At 37.8% G+C, this 24,136-nt stretch overlaps 1 protein-coding gene across 1 annotated transcript in view; it reads left to right on the forward strand.

The window, feature by feature from the left end:
- The window catches only part of LOC128648444 (tetraspanin-36), a 53,907-nt gene extending 36,198 nt beyond the window's left edge, over window positions 1-17,709 (forward strand). The window contains exons 3-7 of the mRNA XM_053701105.1: window positions 3,301-3,375; window positions 12,424-12,519; window positions 14,551-14,712; window positions 14,817-14,900; window positions 17,350-17,709. Coding sequence (XP_053557080.1) covers window positions 3,301-3,375; window positions 12,424-12,519; window positions 14,551-14,712; window positions 14,817-14,900; window positions 17,350-17,418 — 486 coding nt within the window. The 3' untranslated portion in view covers window positions 17,419-17,709. The remainder of the gene's footprint in view (window positions 1-3,300; window positions 3,376-12,423; window positions 12,520-14,550; window positions 14,713-14,816; window positions 14,901-17,349) is intronic.
- Window positions 17,710-24,136: the final 6,427 nt, after the last annotated feature.

The raw sequence follows: 24,136 nt of genomic DNA on the forward strand, positions 1-24,136 counted from the left end.
CCGCCTTGGAGCTTAAACTTAGCCCTTAAGGTTTTGCAGAGGGTTCCGTTTGAACCTATGCATTCCATTGACATTAAGATTCTGTCCTGGAAGGTTCTCTTCCTGTTGGCTATTGCATCGGCAGGCAGAGTATCTGAACTAGCTGCCTTGCAATGTGATCCTCCTTATCTGATGTTTCATGCGGATAAGGCTGTACTTCGCACTGGGCTGGGGTTTCTCCCCAAGGTGGTGTCTAACCGTAACATCAATCAGGAAACAGTTGTTCCTCCTTTTTGTCCGAACCCTTCTTCTTCAAAGGAGAGGTTACTTCATAACCTGGATGTCGTTCGTGCCTTGAAGTTCTATTTTCAGGCTACAAAGGATTTCAGACAGTCTACATTTCTTTTTGTGGTGTATTCTGGGAAGCGCAAGGGACAAAGGGCCTCTGCTTCTTCTTTGTCTTTTTGTTTGAGGAGTTTGATTCGTTTGGCTTATGAGACGGCGGGTCATAAGCCCACTCAGAGGATCACAGCTCATTCAACTAGAGTTGTGGCTTCGTCTTGGGCCTTCAAGAATGAGGCCTCTATGAAACAAATTTGTAAGGTGGCTACCTGGTCCTCCTTACACACTTTTTAACAAAGTTTTACAAATTTTACATTTTTGCTTCTGCGAAAGCTGTTTTTGGGAGAAAGGTTTTGCAGGCTGTAGTGCCCTCAGATTAGGGTCCGCCTTTTACCCTCCCGGTTTCATTCAGTGTCCTATAGAGCTTGGGTATATGTTCCCAATAGTAATGAATGAAGCCGTGGACTCTCCTCCTCTTTAGATCGAAAACATAAATTATGCTTACCTGATAATTTCATTTCCATCGAGGGGAGGAGAGTCCACAGCTCCTGTTCGTATCTCTGTGGGGCGGACCTAAATGTATTTATCTTCTGGCACCTTTTTATACTCTATTTCTCCTACTGTTCCTAGTTCCCTCGGCAGAATGACTGGGGGATGAGGTAAGTGGGGGAGGTATTTAAGTCTTTGGCTGGGGTGTCTTTGCCTCCTCCTGGTGGCCAGGTTCTTAATTTCCAATAGTAATGAATGAAGCCGTGGACTCTCCTCTCCTTGATGGAAAAGAAGATATTGGGTAAGCATAATTTATATTTTCTCAAGCGCAATATTCAGCTTAGGTATAAAATACACACAACTATAGAACACCCTGGAGCTTTAATTCTATCTAGTGAGATTTATTTACCATAATAAAACAGACATCAATATTTTACCATTACAAACATTTAAATTCTTCTACAAACGTGTTTCCTAAGCATTGCAGTTATAAAAAATGTGTATTTGTGAATAAAAGATGGTTTGTGTTTGAGAGATATGTATAATGTTGTGTGTATGCTATATATTCTTGTGTAGTTTACATAAATACATTTTATATAAAAAGAGTATTTTGTTTAAACCCCCTCTCGATGGAACCAAATAGCTTTAAATTCTTCAAATGAATCTGCCGTTACATAGGCTACAACAATATATCACATTTTTAGAATCTAATCATTTTTCATTCACTATAAGTTTCCATTATACAGAAAGAAAGAAGCACTCTTAACCAAGACTGATCGACGGTTCAGTAACTTGTTTTTTGGCAAGTCAGCACCTGGGAGCAGTTTCTTTTAGCCCAATTGGACTTTTCCTGAAGTACTTTCCTGAAGAATATTAGTCTGATCTTGCGTAAAAATGATGGTCCAGACCAAAAATTCCAGAAAATCCTCCTCCTTATTGAGGAACATGGCACCCTCAGATGATTGATTTTGGTCTCCTGTGAGCCTCGTCATTGAGGTGCAGTCATTTTCTCCCTCACCCTTAGAAAGACATTTTCCAGGGTCATAATACACTACAGGAATCACTCAACCAGGAACAAACAATGGCTCAGTAGCTTGTTCTTTGGAGAACCACCAGCCTCTTTTAGCCCATTTGTGCTATATATATATATATATATATATATAAGTCTGATCCCACCTAAAACCAATGGCCCCTGCTAAAAATACCAGGCAGTCGTCCTCTGGTTATAATTTCCTTGAATTGAAGCCAACTTAAATCCTTTGATTTTACCTAATCACAAGCAAAACACTGTTGATGATCTGAAAATATGAAACTAACTCTGATATATTTTAAAACTGATTTGACAGATATTAGAAAACTGTTTATTGTATGTGTGTTGTTGAATGGTGGCATCACAGCTGTCAATCAGATGGGTGATAGGGTTGATTACATTTTTGTATTGCATGTACACAGTTTATTTTCTTGTGAACTGGAACTCTCCCACTCTAAAAGGGCTTTTGCACATTGTTGTCTCACTTAGTATTAACTTCCTGTTTTTAACTTTCTTTCTTACAATTTTAAGTCAATTTGAAGGTTTCACCCTATGCGTATTATAGCATGACGTTTTTCCATTTCTTTTTTTAAATGCTCATTCACATTCAATACTTTCTTTTAAATACAGTGACAGGATGTGCACTCACTATAACCATTGGATAATCACCAGTGTGCTAAATAACAAAATATCAAAAATATATAAACTCACACACTGGATTAAAAAAAGGTTAAAATGACACTAAACCCAAATTTTTTTCTTTAATGATTCACATAGAGCAGCAAAGCTTAAGATCCGGACCATTTTTGGCTGAGAACCTGGGTTATGCTTGCTTATTGGTTTGCTAAATGTAGCCACCAATAAGCAAGCACTATACAGGGTGCTGAACCTAAAATGGGCCGGCTCCTAAGCTTTAAACTCCTGCTTTTTAAATAAAGATAGCAAGAGAACAAAGAAAAATTGATAGTAGGAGTAAATTAGAAAGTTGCTTAAAATTGCATGCTCTATCTGAATCATGAAAGAAAAAAATTGGGTTTAGTGTCCCTTTAATAAAACATAGCATTAAAACTATGACATTTGTGGAGAAAAAATATCAAATATATCAATTTGATAAAGGTGCTAGTTAATGGTTATATAATAAATGGGATGTTTTTATAAGGTATATAGAAATTAACTGCTCTTACAGACAGGTCTATCTATTGGGTACTTTTAGAGCGAGAACTAATCACCCGTGAGTGTCTCAAGGCGTTAAGGGGAGCGGATAGGAGGGGGGAGGGGATGGGCATTCAGTCGAAGAGCCCGGTTTTGAGGTCCTTTCTGAACTTTGTAAGGGAGGTTGGCTTGATCATATAATTTGCTATTTATTTTTTTTTAAATATTATTTTAGTTATTTTTAGTAAGCATGTAACAAATTGACTAATCACGTTTAATCTATTGTTTTGTTTTATTACAACTTTCAGTTCCTAGGTTTGATCTCCATAATATTTGCAGCAGCAGTAGCCGCCTTAGTTTTGGGACTTGTGTACAAAGACAAGGTGAGTGTGTTACATTGCTCCGTTTTAAGATTAAGGAAGGCAAAATTAAAGAAACCGCCAATTGTAAATATATAAGTGCAAAGTATATATTTGTTCTCTTATTTCCTATAATGACACTTATTTTGTAACACGCATGTGCACTGCATCTAAAGTTTAGTTAAATTAATTTAAAAATAAGCATTACATTTCTTAAATGGCGCTAGAGGAATGCGTTCTGGTTGTTGATACTATGCTAAAAAATACATTTGGAATACTCCTCAAGACAAAAAAATAAAATAATATTAATTGAAAGTAGCCACTACTAAATTCCAACCTCAGAGACGATAATCAAGATTAATTATGATTTTATACCATCAGAGTTCTCTTGGTATCTTTTGTTGAAAAGCAGGCACATAAGTTCAGGAACTGGCCCATTTTTGGAGCACTAGATGGCAGCAGTTTTGTAATAATATTATCCATTTGCAAGAGCACTAGATGGCAGCAGTTTTGTAATAATATTATCCATTTGCAAGAGCACTAGATGGCAGCAGTTTTGTAATAATATTATCCATTTGCAAGAGCACTAGAGGGCAGCAGTTTTGTAAGAATGTTATCCATTTGCAAGATCACTAGATGGCAGCAGTTTTGTAAGAAGGTTATCCATTTGCAAGAGCACTAGAGGGCAGCAGTTTTGTAAGAATGTTATCCATTTGCAAGAGCACTAGAGGGCAGCAGTTTTGTAAGAATGTTATCCATTTGCAAGATCACTAGATGGCAGCAGTTTTGTAATAATATTATCCATTTGCAAGAGCACTAGATGGCAGCAGTTTTGTAAGAATGTTATCCATTTGCAAGAGCACTAGATGGCAGCAGTTTTGTAATAATATTATCCATTTGCAAGAGCACTAGATGGCAGCAGTTTTGTAAGAATGTTATCCATTTGCAAGAGCACTAGATGGCAGCAGTTTTGTAAGAATGTTATCCATTTGCAAGAGCACTAGATGGCAGCAGTTTTGTAAGAATGTTATTCATTTGCAAGAGCACTAGATGGCAGCAGTTTTGTAAGAATGTTATCCATTTGCAAGAGCACTAGATGGCAGCAGTTTTGCAGAATGTTATCCATTTGCAAGAGCACTAGATGGCAGCAGTTTTGTAAGAATGTTATCCATTTGCAAGAGCACTAGATGGCAGCAGTTTTGTAAGAATGTTATCCATTTGCAAGAGCACTAGATGGCAGCAGTTGTGCAAGAATGTTATCCATTTGCAAGAGCACTAGATGGCAGCAGTTGTGCAAGAATGTTATCCATTTGCAAGATCACTAGATGGCAGCAGTTTTGCAATAATATTATCCATTTGCAAGAGCACTAGATGGCAGCAGTTTTGCAATAATATTATCCATTTGCAAGAGCACTAGATGGCAGCAGTTTTACAAGAATGTTATCCATTTGCAAGAGCACTAGATGGCAGCAGTTTTGTAAGAATGTTATCCATTTGCAAGAGCACTAGATGGCAGCAGTTTTGCTAGAATCTTATCCATTTGCAAGAGCACTAGATGGCAGCAGTTTTGTAAGAATGTTATCCATTTGCAAGAGCACTAGATGGCAGCAGTTTTGTAAGAATGTTATCCATTTGCAAGAGCACTAGATGGCAGCAGTTTTGCAGAATGTTATCCATTTGCAAGAGCACTAGATGGCAGCAGTTTTGTAAGAATGTTATCCATTTGCAAGAGCACTAGATGGCAGCAGTTTTGTAAGAATGTTATCCATTTGCAAGAGCACTAGATGGCAGCAGTTTTGCAATAATATTATCCATTTGCAAGAGCACTAGATGGCAGCAGTTTTGCAATAATATTATCCATTTGCAAGAGCACTAGATGGCAGCAGTTTTGCAATAATATTATCCATTTGCAAGAGCACTAGATGGCAGCAGTTTTGCAATAATATTATCCATTTGCAAGAGCACTAGATGGCAGCACAATTTCAACAGAATGTCATGGGAAGGAAGCAAAGTTGATTATAGAAGTAAATTGGAAACTTTTTTTAAATTGTATGTCTGAATCACAAAATAATTTTTTTTGGGTTTCATATACCTTTAAGTATCACAGTATTGAATAGAGACTTAATTAAAACATTTGTATCAGTAGTGGACAGACCTACTTAACAGAGGGCCATAAAGCATTCCCACCCCCAGCTAACTCAGTAGTATAATGATTTTGAGGATATATAGACAACCTACACTAATAAAATTATCCCCTGCATTAGTATTGTACACAATCTGCACACATCTATGTATAGTGCCACCAAAACTGCTCCATCCCTGATTTTTATCACTTACACCAACTTTAATTTTACACCACGTGATATATGATCTCTGTGATTTTTTTTTTTTTTAAATTGATGTTAACCGCTTTGCTACTAAAGAAAAAATTGCCCAAATTGTCGAAGTAAGTTTAGCATATTTGCTATTACTCCTTACACAGAAACACTATTTATTTTCACAGTAGACAACCCAAGGTGTTGATCTAGGCCCACTTTGGTATATTTGATGCCACTATTTGTTTCTCTACTGAAATTATTTACACACATCTACTGCAGTCAGAAGTCAAATGGTTGTAAAAGCTCCCCTGGGATCCCCTTTGTTCGGAAACCGCAGACATGCATGTCCCTCTCTGTAATGATCTGGTGATCTGCCTTCATCTCTGCTCCCTTACCATATGAAGGCAGATCTCTTCTGCTCCCAGATGTTGTCTCTGCTGTCTAAGCCGACAGTGGGGACCGCAGCACGTGCCTCTGTTTTGGACGTAGGTACTACATAAATACAATACACTGGGCAAAGTACTATGTAACATTGTACCTACGTCCAATTGGCGCAAGGGGTTAACGCATATCATAGATCAAATTTAGATAAAGATAAAAATTCACAAGGTTCACTTAAAAACCTAGTGGAATCCATGTTCATTGTGTCCTTTGCTGACAGATGTATTAGAGTGTGTGAAGAGGCCAAAAAACTAATTCTGTATCCTACAAATACTGCAGATGGTTTAGGCAATTTGCATCATTTTGAAAACCAAGGTCACAGATTTTGCTTTTTGGCCTCTCTGGGGATCATGGGGAAAAAGCTAACTTTTTAAATGGAAAAAATAATAGGTGTGATTTAATGACCCCTTAAGAAGAACTAATAAAGGTTGAGTTTTATTTAAAATCAGAAATGCTCCTATGATATTATGTAATGAGTGACAGTAAACTCATAGCAAATATCCTCAATTTAACCCTGGATTGCAAAACAGTTTTAGAATTTTGTTAGTACAATTTACAAGTTTGTCAAATCAAGAGTAGTTCAAGGATAAACCTCCTGAAAAGCCTGGTAGAATTAATTTGCCTGGTCTCCTTTCATGTTGCTAATTAGGGACATATGTAAATGAGCTTGTGACCTGATCTAAGACATCTAGACTGAAATTATCCTTTGTTGAAAAGCAAGAAGGTAAGGTCTGGAGTGTGCACGTGCCTGCAGCACTATATGGCAGCAGTTTTGCAGCAATGCTATATATTAGCAAGAGCACTAGGGGCGAGATTACATATACGGCGCAGGCTTCAGAGCAAGCACTGCAACCTACGCCGCCCCCGTAATTTTACCTCCCACATCGGGGAATCGCATATATGGCGCCGGCAGTTCATTAAGTGCCGTAAGTCTGATAAACTAGCGATGCTTAGAAATGAGCGTAAATACAAATTTCTGGAGTCGCTAGTGACTTACGGCACTTTAGAAACTGCCGGCACCTAAGAAAAGTAAAAAAAAAAAAAAAAAAACATCTAATCTACCGTAAAAGACTAACACGCCTTCCAAAAATAAGCCGGACACGTAAAACCCCTATATCCACAATCCCCCTTCACAAATAATAATAAATGTATTAACCCCTAAACCGACAACCCCCTACAACGCAATGTCTAACGCCTAATTAAACTATTAACCCCTATATCCACCTTCAAACCCACACCGCAAGTAATAACTAAATTATTAACCCCTAAATCTGCCAACCCCAACATCGCAAACTACCTATTAAAGTATTAACCCCTAAACCGCCAAAGCCCACAACGCAAATAAATAATTAAATTTCTAAGCCCCTTAACCTAACACCCATTAAATTAACCCAAATTACAAAATACTAAAGTTACTATTAAAATAAAAAAGCTTCACTTCTTTAATTTATACTTAGTTTATTTTTATTTTTAAAGGGACAGTCTAGTCAAAATTAAAATTCTGGTGTAGACTGTCCATTTAAGCTACACTTACAGAAAATAAAAAAATCTAAGATTACATAAAATAAAAAACAAAATTACCAAATTTTTATTAATTGTACCTAATCCTTATGAAAATAAAAAAGCCCCCCCAAAATAAAAATGCGCTACTCTAAGAATAAACTACCAGTAGCCCTTACAGGGGCTTTTTGCAGGGCATTGCCCCAAGATAATCAGCTCTTTTTTACATCAAAATACACAAAGTCCCCCCTAAAAATAAACCCCCCACCCACCAAACCCCCCAAAATTAAAGGACCTAACACTAAAAAACCTAAACTACCCATTGCCCTGAAAAGGGCATTTGTTGAGCATTGTCCTTTAAAAGGGCATTTAGCTCTTTTGCAATTTGCCCACCCTAATCTAAATAAAAAAAAAAATATATTTTTTTTTAAAACCCAATTCTAACCCACAGGTTGATACTCACCATTCCTGAAGTCCGGCGGAGAAGGTCCTATCCCATGCGGTGAAGTCTTCTCCCAAGCGGCGACCTCTTCTTCTAGGAACAAACCGGCGCGCAGTGAGGGTGGGAATAAAAAATTCAAATCAGCCAATAGGATGAAAGCTACTCAAATCCTATTGGCTGTTCAAATCAGCCAATAGGATGAGAGCTACTGAAATTCTATTGGCTATTCAAATCAACAGCCAATAGGATTTGAGTAGCTTTCATCCTATTGGCTGATTTGAATTTGAAGAATCAAATCAGCCAATAGGAATTCAAGGGACGCCATTTTTAATCGCATACCTTGAATTCACTATCCAGTGTACGGCACCGATCGTACGAAGAGGATCCTCCATGCTCCATGGCTCCAGGATCGCCGGTCTTCAGCTCCGTCCTCCACACTGAATTGTTCCTGGAAGAAGAGGTCGCCGCTTGGAAGAAGACTTCACCGCATGGAACAGGACCTTCTCCGCCGGACTTCAGGAATGGTGAGTATCAACCTGGGAGTTAGACTTAGTTTTTTTTTTTAAATTGTACGCTGTTGGTCTTTGAAAGCGGTGGAAGCGATCCTGATCGCTTCCAGGCGCTTTCCTGTTATTGCAGTGATGCCTCTATATTGAGGCATCCTGCAATAACACTTTTTAGCAGTCCGATGCAGAGAGAGACATTTTGTGGCCCTCTCTGCATCACCCATCGATGGCTATGTTCGTTGGTGGTTGAGAGATGATCCAGGGAGGCGGGTGGGCGTCCATCGGTGGAGGAGGGTGGCTGGATCGCGTGTGGGTGCATGCGCAGGTGCGCGTGCGTGCACTGGAGCCTGCGCGTGCGTGCGTGTGGGAACCCTACACTATGGAACAAGTTTAAGGAGGGACAAGGTGGGACTCGGTGGGAGAGAGGGTGGGAATAAAAAATATTAAGCGATCTGGGAGAGGGTGGGGGGTTGGGTGTTGAAGGGGCAGCTACACTACAGAAAATCGTGTTTTAAAAAAAAAAAAAAAACATATTTGATTTCAAACTGGGTACTGGCAGACAGCTGCTAGTACCCAATATGGCACGCAATAAGGCAGAGGGGGGTTAGAGAGCTGTTTTGGGGGGGGGGATCAGGGAGGTTGGGGGCTAAGGGGGGATCCTACACAGTAGAATTATTATTTAAAAAAAATAAAAACTTTTATTTTAGAACTGGCAGACTTTCTGCCAGTACTTAAGATGGCGGGGACAATTGTGGGGTGGGGGAGGGAAGAGAGCTGTTTGGGAGGGATCAGGGGGGTGTGATGTGTCACGCGGGAGGCTGATCTCTACACTAAAGCTAAAATTAACCCTGCAAGCTCCCTACAAGCTACCTAATTAACCCCTTCATTGCTAGACATAATACACATGTGATGTGCAGCGGCCTTCTAATTACCAAAAAGCAACGCCAAAGCTATATATGTCTGCTATTTCTGAACAAAGGGGATCCCAGAGAAGCATTTACAAACATTTGTGCCATAATTGCACAAGCTGTTTGTAAAAATAATTCAGTGAGAAACCTAAAGTTTGTGAAAAAGTGAATGATTTTTTTTATTTGATCGCATTTGGCGGTGAAATGGTGGCATGAAATATACCAAAATAGGCCTAGATCAATACTTTGGGTTGTCTACTACACAAAAGCTAAAATTAACCCTACAAGCTCCCTAATTAACCCCTTCACTGCTGGGCATAATACACGCGTAGTGCGCAGCGGCATTTAGTGGCCTTCTAATTACCAAAAAGCAACGCCAAAGCCATATGTCTACTGTTTCTGAACAAAGGGGACCCCAGAGAAGCATTTACAACCATTTAAGCCATAATTGCACAAGTTGTTTGTGAACAATTTCCATGAGAAACCTAAAGTTTGTGTAAAAAATTGTGAAATAGTGAACAATTTTTTTTTATTTGATCGCATTTTGCAGTGAAATGGTGGCATGAAATATACCAAAATGGGCCTAGATCAATACTTTGGGATGTCTTCTAAAAAAATATATACATGTCAAGGAATATTCAGGGATTCCTGAAAGATATCAGTGTTCCAATGTAACTAGCGCTAATTTTGAAAAAAAGTGGTTTGGAAATAGCAAAGTGCTACTTGTATTTATTGCCCTATAACTTGCAAAAAAGCAAAGAACATGTAAAAATTGGGTATTTCTAAACTCAGGACAAAATTTAGAAATTATTTAGCATGGGTGTTTTTTGGTGGTTGTAGATGTGTAACAGATTTTGGGGGTCAAAGTTAGAAAAAGTGTGTTTTTTCAATTTTTTCCTCATATTTTATATTTTTGTTATAGTAAATTGTAAGATATGACGAAAATAATGGTATCTTTAGAAAGTCCATTTAATGAGAGAAAAACTTTATATAATATGTGTGGGTACAGTAAATCGGTAAGAGGAAAATTACAGCTAAACTCAAACATCGCAAAAATGTAAAAATAGCCTTGGTCCCAAACGGACAGAAAATGGAAAAGTTCTGTGGTCATTAAGGGGTTAAAGTAGTGTTAGTTTTTTTATTTTAATAGTAACTTTAGTATTTTGTAATTTAGGTTAATGTAATGGGTGTTAGGTTAGAGGGCTTAGTAATTTAATTATTTATTTGCGTCGTGGGCTTTGGCGGTTAATACTTTGATAGGTTTATTGCGTTGTGGGGTTCGGCGGTTTAGGGGTTAATACTTTGATAGGTAGTTTGCGTTGTGGGTTATTGGCGGATTAGGGGTTAATAGTTTTTAATAGGTAGTTTGCGATGTTGGCGGATTTAGGGGTTAATAATTTAGTTATTACTTGTGGTGTGGGTTTGATGGCGGATATAGGGGTTAATAGTTTAATTAGGCATATTGCGTTGTGGGGGGTTGTCGGTTTATGGGTTAATACTTTTATTAGTTCTGATGTGGGTTTGAGGGCAGATATATGGGCTAATACATTTTATTAATTATTGCGGTGGGGGATTGCGGTTGACAGGTAGATAGATATTGCGCATGCGTTAGGTGTTTATTTTTTAAGGCATTTTTGGGAGTTACAGTGCTCCCATACTAAGAGCAAGGCTTGCTGCGGCTGCCTTTTGTGGAGAGGTGAAAATGGAGTTAGATTTCTCCATTTTAGCCACGTAAGTCCTTGCGCTGAATATTGGATACCAATTTGCGATGCGGCCCCATGTTAGCTTATGGGAGTAAAACTTGCGGCAGCACTGTATATAGGATAACAAAACCACGTAAAAACCAGCATTGCCGGCTTTTGGGGGCAACACCGCATTTCTAATGGAGCCCTAGATGGTAGAATAAATAATGTATATAGCAACACTTTGTTTTTTGTTTTTCTTAATTAGAATTTGTTTTAGGGAATTTAAATTTAGAGTTTAAAAACCCTTTTTAAGGTTGGAAAAATCTTTAAAAGTGTAGAAGCCTTGAAATGTTAGTAGTTAAAGTGAAGTAAAGTAAAAATACTATTAAAAACAGGGGCACTTACATTCATGAAAGTTTACATTTCACCGGTTTTCATACGTCAGCAATGATGAATCCGGCTTCCTCCAATCAGCCAGATTCTTCATTGCTGACGTATGAAGAGACGAGCGGCGGGGCGGGGTGGAATCACTGCTCTGGCTTGCAAGAAGCAACGGTAAGTATTTTAACAAAACCGTTGAAATTTAAACTTTCATGAATGAAAGTGCCCCTGTTTTTAATAGTATTTTAAAAAAACGGTCACTTATTCGTGAAAGTTTACATTCACTTTAAGAATCTGGGAGTTAATCACTGTATGTATATATGTTGTTTCTTATTATTTGTAAAGTGCCGCAATATTCTGCAGCTCTGAATAGGCGAGTCATTGGGGTTAAAAATTTAATACAATTAGATCATGAAGTGTAATTAGTACCGGCTTATTTATTTTAATGTCAACATACTCCAAATGGTAACATGAATACTTGCACATACATGTATAGGATATAGTGTGGTTTGCACTTGTATGATTTAAATATATGGAAATATTTTTTTCTTTTTACTTAAAGGGACATTATACACTGCTGATTTGGTGGCTACACACATTTGTGTCTTGTCATTGGCTCACCAGATCAGCTAGCTCCCAGCACTGCACTGATGCTCTGGAGCTCACGTTCAGTTTGCAGGAGTAACATTATTGCTTGTGTAATAATAAAATGCACATGAGAGCCTTTATTTTTTGTGTATTTATGTCTTATAAGCTTATGCAGAATTAATTCATGTGGATAACTAGATATTTAATTCCCTTTCATAATCCTAAAAGTTAATTATAAGAATGAAGGATTTAATTTCATTTTTTTTATTGTACTTTTTTTCACATTCTGCATTTTATTTCCAGCTAAATCCTACGTTGCAAGCAAACATGCAGGTCCTTTTCCAGAAGGATGATGGGAAGGGATTAGAAAGTACAGCTGTTGATTTTTTGCAAAAAGAGGTAATGGATTATAATTATTTATGTATAGCCAACCTTTGTGTATTATGTGAGGCACCTTTTTCATAAGAATATGGAACACTACTCTGGGGTTTTCCATGATAATCTGTGTAATGTTTGCAGTCTGATTGGGTTTTAACATGTAGTATTGATAAATAGTTTAACCATTTAAATGCCAAAGAGGGCAATAATGTATCATCAGCTAAACTCTTGTTAGCCTTAAACATTCAGGGCTATCACAGAACCTCTTCAGGAAAACTATTCTGTTGCACAAATGTAGTTGCTTTGTGAATAGTTCTGTGGTTCCATAGTTATTGGTACATACATTTAAAATCCCTATTCTTTCTTTGTTAGCAAAATGTGCATTATTTTACAGTGAATGGACACACCCCTTAAAAGGCTTTTTGATTGTTTATATTCTCTCCTCTGCTCTAGCCTATTACAGACAGATATAAATGAGCTTATACACTAACATTCGATACAGGGATTACTTGGTTGGAGTCAGGGTTCTCAAGTATGCAGGATGTGCTCTGGCTTATCTGAGACATTCTGTTATAAAAAATAAAAAACGGTAGCATTAGTGATAAGTGAAATTAACACCCCAAAATGATTGTATATTTGTGCACCCATTACAGTTGGTTAATGTTATTGTGTCTTGAGCTATTTATTATAACAGTTTACACTGCACTACCACAAACAAAGTAGTTTATTATCAATCAAACAAAATTAATGGATTCCCCAAAAAAGTGAGTGCTTTGGAAATGGATATACTAGAAACTGGAAGAGACATTTACCCAAGTAGTAGTGCATGCATGGTATGGGTTATAGTCACAATATAGATTACATACACAGTGTATATTTATCTTGTGAGTGCCAAGTGAAGGGGTCATTCTGGAACTGAATAAAAAGTGACATTTATCCAAGCAATGCATAATGGGAGTCTACATTAGACAATGCTTGTCTTTATATTTATCTTGTCAGTGCCTATATAGAACATCAACTTATTACATTTCTTAGAACCCTAAAAAAATGGGTTGGGCCAAATTATTAATTTAACTGATAACAAGGAAGGTCCATGTGATCATTTTGTGAGCGTTATAATAAAGAACAGGTAGTTTACTCGAGCACAATGTCTAGCGCGGGAATACAAAAAGAATAAAAAACAAAACAATATTCCCCCCCCCCCCCCCAACAATTGTCCTATCACACTATTTTAACCTTTAAGCTGCTGGGCCGCTATAGTTTTTGTTCTGACTCTTATATCTTTGCTATTGTTCATATCCCTTGGCTTTCTTCCCTTTCTAGAGAGGGACCTGTAGATAAGTCATTACAGACTAGGGGGCCCTAGAATCGCCGACATGGAGAGAAATTACACAAAATATTCTATTTTTTTTTTATTTTTTTTTAAAGCATTATATTGTAGTGTAGGTATCTCTCCTCCATATCCAGAGCCCTGCATAGCAAGAGACACTGCTCTCACGCTAAAAAGTACCTTAATAAAATTATTGGCCGAACCTCATAGTACAGACAAGAGTCTTGAAAAATACTGCCTTAAAGGGAGAGTAAAGTCAAAATTAAACTTAAATTTATTGGATAGATAATGATGTTTTAAACAACTTTCCAATGTACTGATATTATCAATTTTGCTTAGTTTACTTGCTATCCTTTCTTAAAGAGTAATCCTAGTGAGATAAGGAGCATGCACGTGTCTTAAGACATCTGGTAGCAGTGTTTGCAACATTGTTTATAGTAATGTTCTACATAGTTGCAAACATTGCTGCCATAGACTGCTTAAGACACATGCACGTTCCTATCAGCCTACCTAGGTTTAGTCTTCAATAAAGGATATAAAGAGAACAAAGCACATTTGATGATAGAAGTAAATTGGTCATTTGTTTACAATTGCATGCTATACCTGAAAAATGAAAGTTTAATTTTGACTTTACTGTCCCTTTAATTCCTAAACTGGAACGAATGGCTAAACTGAGCCTATCAAGAGATGGGAGTAACCTACACGGTATTCTGTCTCTACAGATACAATGCTGCGGAGTTAGCAATTACACTGATTGGATGAATAACACCTGGGCATGGAGACAGAAAAGTAATACTTCTGTGCCTGTCAGCTGCTGCATGAAGAACAGCACAAGCACACAGTGTAATGTGGACTTCAAAGATCTGAAGGAAATTAACAAAGAGGTAACGCTGTTATTTGTTTAAATATGTTAAGTTGTAACACTGTAAAGTAGAATGTGTGTAATGAGAATGTTTCACAGTAATTTGATCATTTCTTTTGTCCCAAGGGTTGCGGCACAAAGTTGGAGACCATAATACAGAGAGTACTAAGCTATGCGCTGCTTGTCGTGTTGGCATTTGCTATCATTGAGGTTTGTATTAAAGAATTCTATATACAGCTCCACTGACTACCTAAAAGCACATTTATAAGGACATACAACACTAACTAAATGCTAGATAGGACTGAGACAGTATAATATGCAGAGGTGTAAATATTACAAAATAGTTTGTCCATAAAGCAACCATGTTGTAACATCTATATCCTTCTTTCATGAGGTCAGTTTGGGGCAGTGCTAAGTCTTTCACCTTTAGCAAGCATTGGAAATCCTACAGAAGTTGTTTTACTACATATAATCAAACATTTTATAGTACAATCTCGGTGTTTAATGTCTGTTTCATTCTCATATTACTGGGAGAGGCCCCTCTAGATAGAAAGGAGGCAGAGTTAAAGGTAAACTCTAGTCAAAATTTAAATGCACATAGATGAATAACATCTGTGAATATAAACATATTTACAATATCCATGTAATGGCAAAAATGCTTCTAGTAAAAGTTATCACTGTTTTAGTGTTAACATTTTTCTGTGCATGTGACGCATAACTAGATATTCTCAGTGCAGCAACATTTTAAATACTGCAGCTGCTCAGAGCACCAGTGGGGCTTGTATCATGTCAATAATTAACATTATGATGGTACAAGCACCTTTAGACTCTCTGAGCAAGTGCTGTGTTTAAAATGCTGGTTAAATACACTTTTGAAACAGCTATAGCTTTTATTAGAAGCATTTTTGCTAGTAGATGTATATTACAAAAAACGCCCCTATCCAAAACTGAAATGTATCCATGTGGATTACAATTTTAGCTAAAATGTCCTTTGTGAGGTCTCTCTCTTGCTGATTCAGATTTGTGATTGAGATTATGGGTAATCCCCCCCCCCCAGGTGATGAGATTAAACGTTTTAAAATAAATGTTTATTTAACCTCTTTAATGCCTTAAGTCTTTACATGTAGCAATGTTTATGCCTTGATGTTTTTCATGCTTGGGGCTCAATTATTTAAAGGTTCCTGGGCTCGTAATATTTTCTAAAGAATGTTGTCAATACTATGAATTCCCTAGCACTTGCAACTTATTGTTCCTTGCCTTTTAAAGTACCATTAATTATAGTACAATGCATAATAAAATGCAATGCAATATCACTTACTTTGAATCTTAAATTTAGTAAGTTTTTTTTCTGGCAATTTGCTTGCCCCTGTGTCATGTGACGGCCATCAGCCAATCACAGACGCATCCATTTATACTGTGAACTCTTGCACATGCTCAGTAGGAACGAGTTCCTCACAAAAAGACTGCACAATTTGGAAAATTAGCTTTAGTATATTTAAGTACGTGAAGATAATGCATATATATTACAACAGGGCTCACAATTTTTATTTTTATTTAAAAATAGTATGGAATGCATAAAAGAGGTATTGAAATAAAATATGCAACAAACAACAGTATTGTAAAACTGCAATAAAAATCACAACAAAATTGTTCTGCAAATACCGTATTTTATAGGAAAAATAAAATTTGTATTGAAATTATGCAGGAAAATGTTTTCATGCAAACAGTAGAAATCATAATAAAACTACACTGCAGAGGCAAAAAAAGGAGTGAAATTCAAACTTCTATGTACATAGTGCATTGTTTTTCTTATAGTAAAATAAGTTTCCCCACCTCTGATAGTGAGCTGAACAGGGGCATTCAATGGGCGTAGATCTGACAGGTTTCAGCATATTTTCTAAACATTTCCCCTGCAGATCTCCCTGTTTTATCTCACAAACTAACAGAATGAAAAATTGTATCAAAATACGCAAAATACTTATTAGCCTAATAGAAAACCATGCATATGAAAATAGAGGCGATTGTAAGATACTGTGTAATCTGATTTGTATTGGTCGCAATATTTAAAAGGAAATGAAACCCACATTTTTTCTTTCATTATTCAGATGTGCAATTCATTCAATTTTAAACAACTTTCCAATGTAGTTCTTTATCTAATTTGCTTCATTATCTTGGTATCCTTTGATGAAAAGCACACCTAGGTAGACTTAGTAGCAGCAATTAACTACTGGGAGCTAGGTACTGATTGGTGGTGGCACATATATGCCTCTTCTCATTGGCTTACTGAATGTGTTCAGCTAGCTCCCAGTAGTGCATTGCTGCTCCTTCAACAAAAAATACCAAGTGAATGAAGTAATTTGGGAAGTTGTTTAAAATTGTATGCTCTATCTAAATCAATAGATATTTTTTTGGATTTCATGTCCCTTTAATGTAAAAGTGCGCTCCTTTTTTTTTGCTGGCTAGGTTTTTCATGTCCCATTCAGTGACATATAGATAATTTGGCTCTGTCTAGATTTTGTTCAAGGTAAAACAAACCTCATACACAGAGTTTACATAGCGTTTGTGATTTAAAGGGATATTTAATTTTATTCTGTCACTTTCACAAATGACCATACGTAATAAATCTATTAATCTACTCTGTTTTTGTTTTTTCTTGCAGTTACTTGGTTTAATAAGCATCTGTATAGTCTCCTGCCGACCAGCTAGAAGTGGATACCAACTGCTCTAGGCTGTAGAAATGAACACATCTTGTACATAACACGCTGAATCTCAAACGAGCAGTTTTTTTTTTTAATGATAAATTGCAAAGTTGATTTTGATTTACCTGATCCCTATATCATGTGACAGCCATCAACCAATCCCAGATATATTATTCAACTTCCACTAATCCCAGAGGAGTAAGACATTTTTACTATTGAGTGCGATATTAACAAAAATAAATAATGTTTTGTATTAAAACTGTATAAATTGCCTTAATTGGGCTATTTGTAACCTCAATAAAGAAGGGGAAATTGTTTAAGTCCTGTTTTTTAGAACATATTTTGTCTCTACTGACTTAAGTATGGTGCTCTGACAAAATGCAGAAGGACATTTGGCCGACGGACAGAATGCCGAAGAATGTTCCGATTTCGGCCGAGGGCAGATACGTTCCAGAGTGCTCTGTTCTAATCAGAGCCTCGGGCGCCGCAACTGCCTCTGGGAACCTTACCATGGGTCCCAGCCCGCACGTCTTGTAATTCTCTGTCTGGGAAATTATCTATCTATCTATCAAATTTATCTATTGATCTATCTAATCTATGTATCTATCAAATCTATCTATCTCGTGGCCGGACTGTTATCTGACAGCCACTTGTGTTTCGGCCAAATGTCCGTCGGCCAAATGTCTGTCAGCTAAAAGTCCGGCCACGCTTAAGTATAGATCACTTTCATGTTGTAAATGTATATGGTTAGAATAACAAAGAAGTACATTAAAATCTATGCAGGCTTCCTAAAATGTTTAATGTGGAAATTGCTTTATGTTGCTTAACCTGCGAACATGTGCCTAAAGATTAATCAATTGCCACAAAACTTTGCACAATCAAAGTTTATCCCTGCCCAAGCGTATTCTAGAAGTTTCTTGAGTTTTGGATTCCCACACTGCAAATAAATTGCGTTAAGCACATTTTATGGGCTGCTTAGTGTTGCTTAACATACAAAAAGCTGAAACACAATCACAATTATACACATTTAACTCATTTTGCCAATTCTAAAATGTTTAATGTGAAAGCGCAAGCGCTCAAAGTGAAAGTCAATCCTAGCGTTGTACAAACGCTAGGACTGACTATTTAAAGAAATAAAGGGGACTTTCATTAATAAAGTATAAGATACTTCATGTAGAAAGCTCCTTTATTTGTTTCAATCGATCGCCATTCTTAGCGGCTAAAGCAGCCCACAGCTTTTTTGGTAAGGGGTGACGTTTTCACCCGTTAGCCAATATCTGTGCGGCAAATCCGGCTTGGCGCTCTTGGGAGCTGGATTTGCCACACGACTATTGGCTAAGAGGTGAAAACGTCACCTTTTTAGCAATTTTTTTTTTTTTTGCCGTGGGCTGCTGTAGTATCTTATACTTAATGAATGAAAGTCCCCTTTATATGTTTCAATAGTCAATCCTAGCTTTAATGAACCAAAAATGCCTAAATAACAATCAACTCCCACGAAAATCCTGCTAAGCAAAGTTCATTCCTGCCCAAGCCTATTCTAGAAATATCCATGAGTCTTCAATTCCCACACTGAAAATAAATCCCATTAAGCTTTTTGTTTCGTGTTGCTTAAAGGGACGGTCTACACCAGAATTTTTATTGTTTTAAAAGATAGATAATCCCTTTATTACCCATTCCCCAGTTTTGCATAACCAACGCAGTTATATTAATATACTTTTAACCTCTGTGATTATCTTGCATCTAAGCCTCTGCAAACTTCCCCTTTATTTCAGTTCTTTTGACAGACTTGCAGTTTAGCCAATCAGTGCCTGCTCCCAGATAACCTCACTTGCACAAGAACAGTATTATCTATATGAAATATGTGAACTAACACCCTCTAGTGGTGAAAAACTGTTAAAATGCATTCTGAAAAGAGGTGGTCTTCAAGGTCTAAGAAATTAGCATATGAACCTCCTAGGTTAAGCTTTCAACTAAGAATACCAAGAGAACAAAGCAAAATTGGTGATAAAAGTAAATTGGAAAATTGTTTAAAATTACATGCCCTATCTGAATCATAAAAGTATATTTTGGCCTAGACTGTCCCTTTAATGTTTAACATACACAAATGACCTTTAATATCACTCAATTGACAACATATTTTAAACAATACAATATTCTATTAGAGCTGCGGAATCTGTTGGCTCTCTACAAATACCTGATAATAATAATACACATGTGCACAGAAAATTTCAGACCTTTAGGTGAAACACCTCAAAATTGTACACATTGAACTATTTTTCCCAATTCTGAAAAAGTACATAATGAAAAAGCACATAATGAGCCAAAAAATGCCTAAATAACAATCAATTTCCACGAAAATCTGCAAAAGATTTGAGACAATTGATTAATGTTTAGAAATTTTTCGCTCATTATGCGCTTTTTCAGAAGTGGGAAAAATAGTTTTATGTGTATCATTTTGAGTGTGTTTCACCTAAAGGTGTGAAATTTTCTGTGCACGTGTGTTTTTGGAATATTTTATTGTTAAAAATATATTGTCAATTGAGTGATATTAAAGGACATTTGTGTTTGTTAAATCACATTAAGCACATTTTTTTGGCCTGTTTAATATTTCTTATTTGCAGTGTGGGAATCCAAAACTCATGAAACTTCAACAATATACTTGACAGAGAAACTTTGGTTGTGCAGATTTTCATGGCAATTGATTGTTATTTAGGCTTTTGACTTAAGAAATTTTCACATTGTCAGTTTACATTAAACATTTGAGAAGTAGGGAAAAATAGTTAAAGGGACACTGAACCAAAATTTTGTCTTAAGTGATTTAGATAGAGCATGCAACTTTCTAATTTACTCCTATTATCAAAATTTCTTCATTCTCTTGGTATCTTTATTTGAAATGCAAGAATGTAAGTTTAGATGCCGGCCCATTTTTGGTGAATAACCTGGGTTATTCTTGCTGATTGGTGGATACATTCATCTACCAGTATAAAAGTGCTGCCCAGAGTACTGAACCAAAAAGCTTAGATGCCTTCTTTTTCAAATAAAGATTGCAAGTGAACAAAGAAAAATTGATAATAGGAGTAAATTAGAAAGTTGCTTAAAATTGCATGCTCTATCTGAATCACAAAAGAAAAAAATTGGGTTCAGTGTCTCTTTAAAGGGACAGTCTAGTCCAAAAAATCTTTCATGATTCAGATAGGGTATGTGATTTTTAACAACCTTCCAATTTACTTTTATCACCAATTTTGCTTTGTTCTCTTGGTATTCTTAGTTGAAAACTAAACCTAGGAGGCTCATTTGCTAATTTCTTAGACCTTGAAGGCCAGCCCTCTTATCTAAATACATTTTGACATTTTTTCACCACTAGAGGGCGTTAGTTCACGTGTACCATATAGATAACATTGAGCTCACACACCGAGAGTTACCTAGGAGTCAGCACTGATTGGCTAAAATGCAAGTCTGCAAACTGCCCCTTATTTCAGTTCTTTTCACAGAGACTTAGATACAAGGTAATCACAGAGGTAAAAAGTGTATTAATATAACTGTGTTGGTTATGCAAAACTGGGGAATGGGTAATAAAGGGATTATCTATTTTATCCCTCAATAGGAAAATAATGTTTCAAAGACATATCAAAGAATGTGAAGAAACAGCAACAGAGGAGCCCGGCAGTTCAGGGAAAGTGCCATTAAACAATGATCATTTACTGCTGTATAAAGTTAAGGTGACCAGACGTCCCTATTTTTTAGGGACAGTCCTGAATTTGGGCAGTTTGTCCCCAAGTGCTAAGATAAGCTGTCCCGGATTGTCCCAGTGTGTAAATATAAAGAACCAACTTCACTTTCCATAAAATCTACTGCAGTTACTTCACTATCCAGCAGGGGTTGTATATCACAGTTTACTACCCCAGTGACGAAGTGGTAGTTTCCTTCTCAAGGATGGCTGACATTAAGCTGGTGGAAGAATGTAGAATGAGTGTGGTCCACTTGCCTCCGCTTGCTTTTACTGACCAGAAAGGTGACAGAGCTGGGGCAAACGCTAGCGGCTGCTGAGTGAGACCGGATAGCTCTAGTGGTCTTCAATGCCTGTCTGCTGCTGCTGTTATACAGTGTTATGAATTCCTGTCTACTGCTGCTATACAGGGTGATCAATAGTGGTGGTCAATGCTGATGCTGTAAAGGGAACACCTGTACCACGTACAGTTTGTGCAGAGCTGGGGTAGTTCTATAGAAGGGTTTTACAAAATGCATAGCCACAGTTCATAATATTGAGTTCCTGACTACTAACTATAGAGCAGGAAGTATGGCAATCTGTGTACTAAACTATAACCATGGGTAATACTGTATACAGGGAGTGCAGAATTATTAGGCAAATTAGTATTTTGACCACATCATCCTCTTTATGCATGTTGTCTTACTCCAAGCTGTATAGGCTCGAAAGCCTACTACCAATTATGCATATTAGGTGATGTGCATCTCTGTAATGAGAAGGGGTGTGGTCTAATGACATCAACACCCTTTATCAGGTGTGCATAATTATTAGGCAACTTCCTTTCCTTTGGCAAAATGGGTCAAAAGAAGGACTTGACAGGCTCAGAAAAGTAAAATATAGTGAGCTATCTTGAAGAGGGATGCAGCACTCTTAAAATTGCAAAGCTTCTGAAGCGTGATCATCGAACAATCAAGCGTTTCATTCAAAATAGTCAACAGGGTCGCAAGAAGCGTGTGGAAAAACCAAGGCGCAAAATAACTGCCCATGAACTGAGAAAAGTCAAGCGTGCAGCTGCCAAGATGCCACTTGCCACCAGTTTGAGAGCTGGAGTGCCCAAAAGCACAAGGTGTGCAATACTCAGAGACATGGCCAAGGTAAGAAAGGCTGAAAGACGACCACCACTGAACAAGACACACAAGCTGAAACGTCAAGACTGGGCCAAGAAATATCTCAAGACTGATTTTTCTAAGGTTTTATGGACTGATGAAATGAGAGTGAGTCTTGATGGGCCAGATGGATGGGCCCGTGGCTGGATTGGTAAAGGGCAGAGAGCTCCAGTCCGACTCAGACGCCAGCAAGGTGGAGGTGGAGTACTGGTTTGGGCTGGTATCATCAAAGATGAGCTTGTGGGGCCATTTCGGGTTGAGGATGGAGTCAAGCTCAACTCCCAGTCCTACTGCCAGTTTCTGGAAGACACCTTCTTCAAGCAGTGGTACAGGAAGAAGTCTGCATCCTTCAAGAAAAACATGATTTTCATGCAGGACAATGCTCCATCACACGCGTCCAAGTACTCCACAGCGTGGCTGGCAAGAAAGGGTATAAAAGAAGAAAATCTAATGACATGGCCTCCTTGTTTACCTGATCTGAACCCCATTGAGAACCTGTGGTCCATCATCAAATCTGAGATTTACAAGGAGGGAAAACAGAATTTATGCTTACCTGATAAATTACTTTCTCCAACGGTGTGTCCGGTCCACGGCGTCATCCTTACTTGTGGGAATATCTCTTCCCCAACAGGAAATGGCAAAGTGTCCCAGCAACGCTGGCCATATAGTCCCTCCTAGGCTCCGCCCACCCCAGTCATTCGACCGACGGACAGGAGGAAAAAATAGGAGAAACCATAGGGTGTCGTGGTGACTGTAGTTATAGAAAATAATTCATCGGACCTGATTAAAAAACCAGGGCGGGCCGTGGACCGGACACACCGTTGGAGAAAGTAATTTAAACTGGATTCGGACACAAAGAAGGTACAACTATCTCCTGATTAATATTTTTGTTGGAGACAACCTTTGGTAGAAAACCAGGCTTAGTACGCAAAACAACCTTATCTGAATGGAACACCAGATAGGCTGGAGTACACTGTAGAGCAGATAACTCAAACTCTTCTAGCAGAAGAAATAGCAACCAAAAACAAAACTTTCCAAGATAACAACTTAATATCTATGGAATGTAAAGGTTCAAACGGAACCCCTTGAAGAACTGAAAGAACTAGATTTAAACTCCAGGGAGGAGTCAAAGGTCTGTAAACAGGCTTGATCCTAACCAAAGCCTGAACAAATGCTTGAACATCTGGCACAACTGCCAGTCATTTGTGTAGTAGGACAGATAAAGCAGAAATCTGTCCCTTTAGAGAACTCGCAGATAATCCTTTATCCAAACCTTCTTGTAGAAAGGAAAGAATCCTAGGAATCTTTATCTTATTCCATGGGAATCCCTTGGATTCACACCAGCAGACATATCTTTTCCATATTTTATGGTAAATCTTTCTAGTTACCGGTTTTCTGGCTTGAACCAGAGTATCTATCACGGAATCTGAAAACCCACGCTTTGATAGAATCAAGCGTTCAATCTCCAAGCCGTCAGCTGGAGGGAGACCAGATTTGGATGTTCGAATGGACCCTGAACAAGAAGGTCCTGTCTCAAAGGTAGCTTCCATGGTGGAACCGATGACATATTCACCAGGTCTGCATACCAAGTCCTGCGTGGCCACGCAGGAGCTATCAAGATCACCGAGGCCCTCTCCTGTTTGATCCTGGCTACCAGCCTGGGGATGAGAGGAAACGGTGGAAACACATAAGCTAGGTTGAAGGTCCAAGGCGCGACTAGTGCATCCACTAGAGTCGCCTTGGGATCCCTGGATCTGGACCCGTAGCAAGGAACCTTGAAGTTCTGACGAGACGCCATCAGATCCATATCTGGAATGCCCCATAGTTGCGTCAACTGGGCAAAGATCTCCGGGTGGAGTTCCCACTCCCCCGGAT

Source organism: Bombina bombina, chromosome 2, assembly GCF_027579735.1.
Source record: "Bombina bombina isolate aBomBom1 chromosome 2, aBomBom1.pri, whole genome shotgun sequence".
In the NCBI taxonomy this organism is placed as follows: domain Eukaryota; kingdom Metazoa; phylum Chordata; class Amphibia; order Anura; family Bombinatoridae; genus Bombina; species Bombina bombina.